Source organism: Monodelphis domestica, chromosome 2 (genome assembly GCF_027887165.1).
Source record: "Monodelphis domestica isolate mMonDom1 chromosome 2, mMonDom1.pri, whole genome shotgun sequence".
In the NCBI taxonomy this organism is placed as follows: Eukaryota; Metazoa; Chordata; class Mammalia; order Didelphimorphia; family Didelphidae; genus Monodelphis; species Monodelphis domestica.
Genome location: NC_077228.1, coordinates 404,256,673 through 404,269,008, shown reverse-complemented (window position 1 = coordinate 404,269,008; position 12,336 = coordinate 404,256,673). Strand labels below are relative to the sequence as shown.

General features: G+C 35.5%; 1 protein-coding gene across 29 annotated transcripts in view; it reads left to right on the top strand.

Annotated features, from left to right (window-relative positions):
* Positions 1-12,336, top strand: part of EPB41L2 (erythrocyte membrane protein band 4.1 like 2) — a 273,323-nt gene that overhangs the window by 200,065 nt on the left and 60,922 nt on the right. For all 29 annotated transcript variants that reach the window (XM_056818770.1, XM_007484557.3, XM_056818777.1 and 26 more), the window contains 2 exons: positions 5,332-5,550; positions 9,016-9,103. In XM_056818770.1, the coding sequence (XP_056674748.1) occupies positions 5,332-5,550; positions 9,016-9,103 (307 nt within the window). The remainder of the gene's footprint in view (positions 1-5,331; positions 5,551-9,015; positions 9,104-12,336) is intronic.

Genomic DNA, 12,336 nt, shown 5'->3' with positions numbered 1-12,336 from the left:
AGATTCATCTTCCTGTGTTCAAATATGACCTCACACATTTACTAGCTGTGTGATCTTGGGCAAGTCATTTGCCTCTTTTGCCTCAGTTTTTCCTCATCTGTAAAATGATGTAGAAGGAAATGACAAACCTCTTCAGTCCCAAATACGATCACAGAGTCAGATATGATTGAAACTGCAAAACAGCAATCAAATCAGCAACTCTTAAAACATTTTTCCTTTTCCTTTTCCTTTTCATGTCAATTTAATAATAAACATTTATTAACTACTTACTGTGAGGTAAGCACTGAGAATACACTTTATTGAGGGACTTTAAAGAAAAAGGAAAAAGAAAAAAACCAAATCTATTCTGGTATGCCTTAAATTTTCCTCCCACCCAACAAGGTCATTAAAAACAAGAGTTAGGTGAAGTATTTTGGTAGTAGCAGTGGCAGTAACATCAGCAGCAGCAGCAGCAGCAGTAATAGAAGAAGAATATACTTACATTCACACACACACAACTACTACTACTACTACTACTACTACTACTACTACTACTACTACTACTACTACTATAGTAGTGGTGGTAGTGGTAATGCAAATGAGGATTAGGAGAAGTCCTTTGGACTTAGATGGAAGGATAGAGAACAGGATGAAACCAGAGGTATTTTCTGTGGTGGAATTGAAATCCAACCCCACGGCAGGGTGGCATCCAGTGAGGCTTTCCTTCGCAGCGTGGTAATTCGTTTAGAAGGAGTCGATTAAAAGTATTAGATGATTCATAGGAGACTTGGAGTTTTTTAAAGTGCTTTAATATATTACACTGATTCTCCCTCTCACATATAATTTATGTTATCCTCACACACACACTCCCAGTAGGAACTCCCAGTGATGGCGCTCTTCATGCACTGTCTCTGTTGAGGCTCAGGCTACAAGCGCGTTGGAATCTGGTCCTCTTCCTGACATCAGTGTGCTCCCCTGTCTTCTTCCCTCTCTCTCTCTCTGTCTCTCTACCAGGCAGCATTTTCTTAGTCTTGGCTTGTGGGAGAGTTCTTCTTCTAGTTGTGTATGGGGTGTGTGTGTGTGTGTGTGTGTGTGTGTGTGTGTGTGTGTGTGTGTGTGTGTGTGTGTAAGTCTGGTTTTTTTGAGGCTTGTCACATGGAAAAGAGAGAGCTAGTCTTGTAAAAATAATTGCTTTGTCACTTTCCTTTGCCTACAGGCCTTGGAAATGAGATAGCTTCATAGATTCCCTGTATATTCATGTGACACAACTTGCTCAGGCCTCTTCCTGCCTCAGACGTTGCCTGTGTTGCGATGCTCAAGGGGGCCGAGCTTTAGCATGAATCACCGATGATGCAGCTCCCTCTCCGAGGCAGCCCATGAGGCTACGCATGTCTCTTGACTTCCAGGCTTGTCCCTGAAGAGGGAGGGGATGCACCATCACTAATGGTGCTCTGATCCGCAGCGGCTTCAGCTAGTAAATAAGGCTTTCTTAACGGCCTAGGAGGCTGTTGGAGCCCTGACTCGGACACCCTGCCATGCCTAGAATACACTGTTTCTAAGCAAGAGTGCCTTCAAATAATAGCCTTCATTAGGGCTCTGTAGACACGCACACTCCCTGCTGTAAATTGTTGGGGGATTAAAATCTCTCCGTTGTAGTTATTTTATAGGATCGGTAAGTGCTTTGGGTCTGGACTTGAAAGGCCGCCCTGTCGGCAATCAGAAGAGTTATAGCCCTGCCTGGGACACTGAAGGCCTGCGTTGTGGCAGCGTCTGTAGCCCTGGAAGGAGTTTGTTGGACAGTGTCCTCTGTAGATCCGGCTGTGATCTCTGTGGGGCAGAGCACCCCTTCTCTGTGCTTTGTAGGTGATCTTCTTGGGCCGCAGAGATTAAAAATCACCTCCTCCCCATTCTTTCTGTGGCAAACACCTGATTCAATTCAATGCATTTTTACAGGTTCAGGATGGCAGGTTGCACATATACAGAATCCAGTGATTTAGAAGGCTTTTATATGCAGGTGGAGTCATGGGGGAGGATGACTGCCTATTCAGAATTGTTCTTAAGAGGTGTAATTTCATCTGTGTGAAATTTTTATGGCCCAGGCAAATGTTTGGATTGGCCTGCTTGGTGCAACATTCCATCTTCAGTTTCCTTTCCTTTGCATGCAACCTGGAGCTGTGCCTTGGTATCTAATTGGTTTAGCAGTTTAATAATTGCTTATTGAATGGATGAATGAATGAGTTGTGAGAAATTAGGGGAAAGAATACATCTGAAAACTGTACAGAAGGAAATAATGGACTAAATGTAGAATTGCAGAGATGATCCATGATTATGAATGTGAAGGTATCCTTAGAAAACAAAAAGGAACAGGAAAATTGCAAAGGATTGAAGGTCTTGAAATAGCAATAACAAACTTTAGTGTTAGGTCCACTAATATCATTTCTAGTTGAGGGGGAAAAAATCTTGCAATGAATGGAAAATATGTAGAATCAATCAGAGAAAAGGAATTAGTAGCTTAGGATAACAAAAATAAATAGTTGAAACAAATATTATTTCATTCAAAATATTTATTGATCCAATGTGAATATTGAGGATCATTGGACCACTACATTGATTTTGTATATGTTATTGTGACATTTTTACATTCCACAGTATTTCAGAATTTGATTCTCTTCAAGGTGTACTTTTTATTTTTGTTAATGCCTACCTGTAATACATAGCATAAATATAATTTATGTTTTAATAAAACTGTATTAATGACATTTTCATTTGCTAAACATATCTTGCAATTATTTTGAGTTCTACCTCTTTAACTGAAATAAAAGTTTATGAAAAATTGAAAAAATTGAGGAAGAGGAAGAAAGGAGGTATTTGTTTTCATTCTGGTAGCAGTAATAAAGCAAATTTCGTATTCTTAGTTCTTGACAAAGAGTAGATGCTTAATGTTTGTTGATTGGTGATACAGGACAGAATTCAGTCTCTCCTGAATTATTCTTATTATGAATTGCTTGCTGGACATTTCCACCAGGGTGGAAATGCAGACTTCTTGGATTTGCCCATATCCAAGATGGAACTCATATTCTCTTTTGAAACATATCCCATTTCTACATTTCTTTATTTCTTTTGGATCATAGTCATCTTTTCAGTTAAGATTTATAAGGCTGATATCATCTTTTACCCTCTCCCTCACTTCAATATGAGCCATGTGCTAGATCTTCTCTATTGTGCCTTCACAATAACTTTCACTTCATCTTTTCTCCATTGACACAAACTCAACCCTGCAAGCCCTCTCAGCTTTTATGTTTCCAGTGTCTGGCCTTTAGACAGTCCAGCTTTCACAGGTGTTGTGTTGACATCCAGAAATCATAAACCTTACCCTACTATAGCTCTATCCAGATGTCTTCAATAGCTTACCATTACCTATAGAATAAAATAGAAACTCCTCTTTGAAGCATTTAAAGCCCTCTTCAGTATTGCTGCTATCTATTTTTCCATTCTTATTTCATTTTATTCCCCCCTCATGTACTCTCTCTTGCAGTCACACTAGCTAGCTGTTTCTTATACTTGAAAACCCATTTCCTGCCTTGGTGCTTTTATAGGGAATGTTCTCCTTCTTACTTCATCTGAGTGCATCTTGGAATGTCCAGCTTCCTTTCAAAGCACAATTCAGGCATCACCTCCTGCACAAAGATTGTTCCTGGTGCCTCATCCTAGGATGAGAGAATAGTGCTCCTGATGCTCTCTCTTACTTTACTTTAAGTCCTATTTACTTAGGAATGTATATATTTTATCCCTTTTGGGACTATCTTAGAGGGCAATGTCTATTTTGTTTGGGGGCCTTTTATTCCCAATTCCTACCAAATTCTTTGTTACCTATAAGATATTTAATGAATGCTAATTGTGTTGAATCAAAGAAGATATGTTTTGCTATGCAACATTGAGGTGGTGGAATTGGTGACCTGGGTGTCTGAGGGTATTTAATACATTGACATATATATTAGTAAAGTTTTTCATTACAAAAGGTAGAAACTGGGTTAAAGAAAGAGAAATTGAGTCAGATGTTCTTTTCTCAAGGAGGGAGTTGGTGGAGATCAATAATTCACAGCCCCAAGGTTTTGGATTGGATAATGTAGAGGACAGGGTTGTGCAGGGATGGTAACTTGGGGGAAAATCTAGAAGAGCTTGTGAGGGAGGAACATGCCAGCTTCTCCTTTTATACAGTATACCAGGAATGTGAACTATAGAACAGTGAGTACTGGAGAAAGTCTTAGAGACAATGAAGTTTCTGTTATTACAAGAAATGGGAAGAAGGTAAAAAACAGATCAAGGATTTTTATCTTTTTTGGGAGGAGAGAAGACTTTTTCCGAAGACTGAAGAGGAAAGGGAATGGGGAGTGGGAAGATTGCATTGAATGGAAAGAGTTAATAAAGTGCAGGGGCTGTTGCTTGAGAGATGTTATTGAATTTACTGTGACCAGGGGAGTAGGAGGTGTAACTGTGCTAATCAGAGGGACAGTGTTGGTAAAGTGTTTCCTCTCTTAACAAGAGGGAATTGAGTCAGGATCAAAATCTAGGTCTTTAGGGACTGGACTAAGTGCTCATATGGTACAACCAAAGATGATGGTGGGTAAGCCCATACCCAAAGGATATTTCACATATGTAACATAGTATCAACAAGAAAAGTCTGGGAAGACTTTACATGAACTGATGCAAAGTGAAGTGAGCTTGAACAGCACCAATTCACAGTAACAATACTATACAATGATCAACTGTGAATGACTTAGCTACTCTCAGCATATTTATATATATATATATATAATGATACAAGGTAATCCAAAAGGATTTATGATAAAAAATTGCTTTCCATCTCCAAAGAAAGAATTGATGGAATATGAATGCAGAAATTTTTATTTTTCTTATTTGCTTTGGTCTGTTTTTTTCTTCTCAAGAAGTGTTTTGCATGATTGCACATGTATAATCTATATCAAATTGCTTGCCTTCTCAAGGAGGGAGGAGGGAAAAGGGAGGGAGGGAAAGAATTTGGAATTCAAAAGTTTTAAAAAGTTAATGTTAAAATTTTTTTACATATGATTGGAAAAATAGAATGTATGTAGTATTTACATTAGATAATCAAGTCTTATAGTTTGCATTCTGTTAATTCTTTGCATATATAATGCACAAGTAATTTGTACAGTCTGTATGCAAAAGACTTGTGGTTAGATATGTAAGCTTTGTAAATTTGAATTATTATCCTAAAATATCAACTGTGGTGTGAACATTGTCCTTAATATAATCATGTGTGAAGATAAGTACTTACTGTGAAAATAAGTGATTAAATTTTTTTTCCCCACATAGATATTTCCTGTGCCTTCAGCTTCGACAGGATATTGCTTCTGGCCGCCTACCCTGTTCTTTTGTGACTCATGTTCTCCTTGGTTCATATACACTGCAAGCTGAGCTTGGTGACTATGACCCAGAGGAACACAACAGTGATTACATCAGTGAATTTCAGTTTGCACCCAATCAAACTAAGGAGATGGAAGAGAAAGTAATAGAGCTGCACAAAACTCACAGGTCTGTCCACTTTTGTGATGGAAAGGGAAAATGGTCAGGGCTAATTTTACTTACATATCAACTTAACATCTAAATATTGAAAAAATGGGATATTTTCACAGAATTTTTATGTTGTATCTTAGGGTAGCCACTCTACAACTGTCTTAGAATAACCACTCATAATGAATGGAGAAACAATGTTAATGAATGTTTGTATTTTTTAAAAAAAGCTACTTCCTTCCTTTACATTTTATTTTTGTATTAATTTACACATGTTCTCTATCCTTATTCAACAGAATTGTTTAAGTACTTTATTTTAAATTATTTATTAATAGGTATAAATTATGAACATTCAATTTGGGTGGGAATAGATGGTATATGAAACATAAGGGAGACAGACAGACAGACACACATGATGATTTTTTGTCTTGGCCAAGGGGGATTAGAAATAGATTCCTGGGAAAAGGTCTCTCAGTGCCTCTTCATGGTATGGTGGTAACTTTGGATTCTTGAATACTGCTGTTAGCAGATTGTAACCTCAGGCAGAAACTAAAGTTTCCCTTATGCTTTAAAAGCCTTATGAGTAAAATTGAATATAGGCTTAGTTCAAGGATCAGTGAAATACAGAGATTCTACAGTAGGTCAACCATTAAGTGATAAATTCTTTTGGAAATGGCAAGAGTAAATGGTAGCCCTTAGTACTCTGGGGCACCCTTTCACTTCCCAAATGATGGTAGAATAGTGAAAGTTGGGATTCAAGGTACACTAAGTGAGAATCATAAAGCTTTTTGGAAAACAATAAACATTTACTTAACTTACAGATTCTCCAAATGTAAGATCTTTGACTAGTGATTAGCAAATTGGCATTCTTTTAGAAAAACTAAATCGTATCTTATTGGTTTTCTTGTGACCAATGAAACCAGAAGACAAAATAAAGTTATAGTTAAAGGGAAAGATGGTTCACTGGCTCTCCTTGGAGAGGCATGCCAAAATGTTGACTTCATCATAGGTCCTAAGTCAACAAGAAACTACATTTTATTGGGCACACTTCCATCTCTTCTTTCTGTGCTCATAATGTACAGAGGCAAGAACAGCATAATGTTCTTCTACCTTCTCCATCACCATCATTTACAAAGGATTAATTTGAAGAGAAATTATTCCCTCACAAAAAAGGCAATTGAGAAAACAACAAAAACTTCGAACCCATATGCCTACTTAATCATTTTTTACCAAATCTGAGGATGATCTACATATGTAGTGCTGATTCTTGATAAAAAAGCAGATTATTTCAGTTCTACAGAAGATCATTTCTTTACAGTTACATATTTAACTATCACGTGTACTTTGTTCTGATTTTTGAAAAGAAAAATAAATGTGTTTTAATCAGAGTAAAATATGTATACTTAAGCAGAAGTTCTTCACCTTTTTTTCTGTCACCATCCTTCCCCAAACTCATCTCCCCTGGCAGGCTAGTGGAGCTTTTGAAGGCTTTTTAAATGCATAAAATAAAATATATAGCTCTACAAAGGGAACAAATGAAATATGGCTACTAAACTATTTTAAAACTAAGTTTATAGATTTACCTTAAGGCAGCAGTAAGAAGTCTCTCATGCATTAAGATCTTATAAAGCCTCTGATAAATGCAACCTCTATTTAAGAAGTCTTTAATTAAAAACATCTAATAACATCTAAGTTTAATAACATCTAAGATTGAGGGAGATGAATTCTAACCCAAGTATTATCACAGCCATGGAGAATGACCATCACATAGGCCAAATGGAAGATGGAGTCATTATAGAAGATGGTGGAGATCTGCAGATGATCCTGTTCTTGCAGATGATATTGTTTTTGTTTGTCCTTCATTTTTTGAAGAAGACATCATGATGTCTTGACTTGCATGTAAATTACATTTAAGTGAGGCAGAGTTGCATGGAGTCATCAGACTCACTCTTTCTCCTAGTCATAAAAGTCCAGTGGCAAGACAAAAATCAGAATGCCTAGAGATGTGGCCCAAGATACATTGGGTGAGATAGTATTGTACTATATATTATACTCTCGCACCCAGAAAGTTATAGTGCCTTCTCTTTGAGATCTATAACAACTTCAGAAATGTGTCCTAATAATCCACGTGTTAAATAATAAATTGGTTCAGAAGAGCTGTTGTCCTAACTGTGACATGCAGCTGGATGCAGAAATAGCAATATAAATGTATTAAACAGTCACTATATAAATGGATCATTCAATAGGATGAGGAAGTCTAGCTAAGTTGCAGTTGGAAATTTGCATAGCATGTTCAGTGATCCCAAGTTTGCTACCTGATAGGAAAACCTTTTAAAGCAAATATTTCTGTAGTGATGCAAATGCTTCTGAGTCTTAGAACATCACAGTTTCAGAAGAATCAAAATTACAGGTGACAGGGCAGCGGGGAGGTACATATTGAATATAAGTAGTAGTATAAGTATGTATTTCCAAAACTAATTCTCCTAAAATATGGAATGAGGACATGACCGATCATTGGAAAAAGAGGTTGGCTGTGCTTGGAGTGAGGGACAACAGGATAGACTAGCCTCTGACTGTTGGCATTAACACCAAAAAATACAAAAAAGACTCATAAGAAAGCTCCCAACAGATTTGGATGATCTCTGGGGAGGATCTATTGAAAAGAGTACATTAACAAGAATTTCAAAAGAAAAGAATGTGTTGGAGGTAGTGCCTATATAGGTGTTATTATAAGTCCATTAAAGGACAAAAAATGCTTTGGATTTAAGATTATTTTACTCCTAGATAGATATAGAAGAGTTTAAGAAGTTTGGAACTTAAAAAAATTTTTTAAAGCACATTTCAGCAGCAGAGAATAATCTGTATTGACACTTGCTTTTGTTTGTTATATTGAATCTTGAGTTTCACTTAGGATATACCCATAATAATGATAACCATTTCTAAAGTGGCTTCATGTTTTTCTGAGTTTTTAAGTATATATATTACACATGATTTTCAGAGTAGCTTCAAAAGAACATTTAAGTACTAAAAACATATCTTAGATAATTTACTTGTTTGTTTTTTATTTATCTTTTCACTTATTTATCTCTAATTTAAAAATTAATGTGATTTTCCTTAGGGATGTCTATGACTATTTTTATGAACGAATAATTTATTTGTTCATAAAATTAAGAATTGAGAATTTGTTCACCTGGTTCAGCTTTAAAAAGTAATCAGTAGTTGAATTTGGATGACTTCATGAGGTTTTAGTTTTCCCTAAGATCGTACTAAAACCCAACTTCTTCAGGCAATTAGGGCATAACAAAACAAAACAATCAAAACTATATTTAGTATGTCTTACTAAGGAAAAAGAAGTTAAGGTTTAGGGAAAACAGGTGATTTATATATTTCTTATTTTTCTTTAAAATTGAAAAGTGTTTTTTCATCTTGAATTTTGTTCACATTTTTCCCCACCAGTAAAATAGTATTATTTCTTGTGATTCCTAGGGGCTTATCTCCAGCACAGGCTGATTCTCAATTTTTAGAAAATGCAAAGAGACTTTCCATGTATGGTGTAGATCTACATCATGCCAAGGTATTGTAAACCTGTTTTTAAAAGTTTTATTGATGATTACGATAAAAAAGAAATTTTTGAATATAACTTCCAATTTTTCATTTCTTTTATCAAAGAAAAAGAGTTAAGCAAAACCATCCAAATACAGTTATTGTCTCTGATATCAGGAGCTAAATTTTGTACACTAAGTGTTCCACTAAGTATTTACCATGATGTTTAATCAATCTGTTCTCTTGAATCCAAAATTGATCAATGAAATTAGTTTGTTTTTTCATGTTGTTTTTATTTATATCATATTTATTGCGTGATATTAGTTTCTTGGTTTTGTTTACTTGACTTTGTATCAGTTCATGCAAGTCCTATGTTTCTTGGAATTCTTCATATTAATCATTTCTAAATGGCAAAATGCTCTATAACCAGGATATCCAACTAACTGATTCTTCTGTCCCTCCTGTCCTCTTTCCTCTCTTCTCTCCCTCCCTCCCTCCTTCCTTCTCTTCCTTTCTTCCCCTTTCCCTCCACTTATATGCATTTCTGGGTTATAGAACATAAGGAGACTAATGATTTTTCTTACATAAGTCACAGATTGTTTTCCTTAATGGTTGTACTACTTCATAGTTCCACCAACAGTGCCCTAGATTATCTATCCTTCTACAACACCATCCATCTGTCATCTTTGCCATATAAAATCTATTTGACAAACTGTTTTCAGTAACATATAACCTAGCACCACATTCCTCAGGCTTTTATTTGAAGACATGAAGAATCTGAACTTTAAAATAATCTAAGCAACCTTAGAGAATTTGGGTGCAGAGAAGGGAGTAAACATTTAGATAGTGCTTAATACTTCCCAGGCACAGTGCTGTTTTAATTCATTTAAGTGTGTTTTTTTTTTTTGCTTTTGTTTTTTAATGGAAGGAAAAAAAAAGAAAAAACTATTTGTGAGCCTGGGTATTTTTTGAGTGACCATAGTATTTAAAGAGATCAGATCATTTCCCTCTTTATTCTCCCTTGTTCTATCATCTTTTTCCATTCTAAATCATCCTTTTCTTCTATTCCTACTGTAAAAATGGAGATTTGAACCCTGGACTTCAATTCCCAGAAGTCCTTGGTAGCTCCCAGAATTCACTATAATCCCACCTGAATTCCCACCTGGGCTGAGAACAGAAATTGTGTTTAAGCTGACTCTCTGCCTACTTTGGATCTCTCGGCTTCCGCTTCTAGGGACATGAGTCCCCCAAGATGTAGTAAGTGAAATTGAATGGGCCTTTCGACCCTCCTAGCCACATGCTTTCTTATTTTGTATTTTCTTTATTTTTTAATCTTTAATGAACCTCATAAAAATATAATACTTTTAGCACTACTATCCCCCATTGTTTCTTCTTTAACCCTGTCCTCCAGATTCATTTGTTCTGGGTTTTTTTTTTGGGGGGGGGGTAAGTTCCTTTGATCCCAGTTCCTGAATTATTATCCTGGCCTATTTCTGTCTGCCCTTGCTATTTCTCTAGTCCTTACCTTTACTTGATGATTAGATAAGAAGTCAAAGTATAAATAGTCATCAGTAAGTGCCTCTAAAAGAGCCCTCTGCATATTGTGAATTAGCATCATGGTGATATGGAAAGAGGAATAAATTTAGAATCAGGTGATCATGGTTTGATTCTTTCCTCTACCACTTTTAGTAGTTATATGATCTCTCTGGACCTGAATTTTCCTCAATTAGAGAGACATCGAAAGTGCTTTCCAATTCTAAAACCACAATTCTATGGAAGAACCTTTTCTCTTTAATGGAGTTTTTTTATTTTCTGTTTTTTTTTTCAATAAATAAGAGATGTATCTCTAAATATAGACAAGAAGACATTTAAATAAGGAGAAACATAAAGGATGGAAAACCCATCCAAAAACCCTGATTGCTAATTTAATTTCCTTACCTTGTAGCAGACCATCTCCCCTACGTTCATCTGGAAATTTTTGTGAAGAATACTATGAAATGAGTGCTAGGGCAGCTTATTTTGTAGAAATTGGAAAGAGTATATTTAGGGTATTTAAGAAAGATTTCTTGAATTGACTATTAGCATGCCTGCTTTGGAGGGCCTGCTATTAAGTTGTTTTTCTACTCCCTTTTCTGTTAACAGTTCTTGCCAACCAAAGTCACATCAATATAGAATAGTAGCATTTTTAAGACCACAAGGAATTGGTAGACATAATGAATGTTTACCAGAAGTCAATTCAGCTTGCTTTGAACAGCTTCATTAAACTGAACTAGAACTGAACTAGAATGAAAATGATTTAATATGGACCTTCACATAAGAATAACTTTCTTATTTATGAGACCACATTTTTCTCTTCATTCAAATTAATTTAACTATATTTAAGCACAATATGTTAAAATATGGTATTACACAATGAATATAACATGATAAAATACAGTAACAATATAATGTACAGAGAACATTAGGAGGAAATGCATAGTTTAGATAAGATAATAGTTTTCACTATTATGGAACTTGTGATCTACCAAACACAAACTTATTTGACAAATACTTTAGAGAGTTGCAGAACAAAGAGTTTCCCTTGGTAATGGGGGTGGATGTCAGGAGGATTTTGAAGGAAACTCAGTTAAGGATTCATAGAAGTAGACTTTTATTGATGAGTAAGAACTTAATATTTGCATAGATAACCTCTTGCTTCTGTGGTCCTAGCAAGCCATTTTTGACAGCCTGAAAATCAGTTGGTTTGGGACCAAGTAGCTTTGTACAGTTTTCTCTTTAATCCTTGCTCCTAGTATTTTTAGAACTTCTTGATGAAACTATGCCATATGGGTTAAATCCTCTCACCCCCCCAAAGCTTCATGAATGGATTGTGAAATACATTTATAAGTATACATATGTATTATAAAAGTATAATTAAAGGGAAAACATTTGGCAGGCAATAGTCATGTAATTCTATACCCTTACATTTATTTTTAAAATAAACACAAGATATTTTTTTAAGACCAGGTTGAAATATTAACTTTAATTTATTGGATGAAAATTGAGACTAGTGATAGTTTTGTGATTCAATTCATTTTGCCTTTATGTTGTAAGGAACAAGAACATGTATCCATATATTATGTCATTAATTGATTTTAAGTATGTAATGTCTCTGGGTAATTTGCTTCAGTGTATGTTTTTCTAATGAAATTTAAATCTTCCATTGCTTTAGGAAAGTATTAATGGATGATGTATTTACAGGATTGTACATATTGTATCTCATAC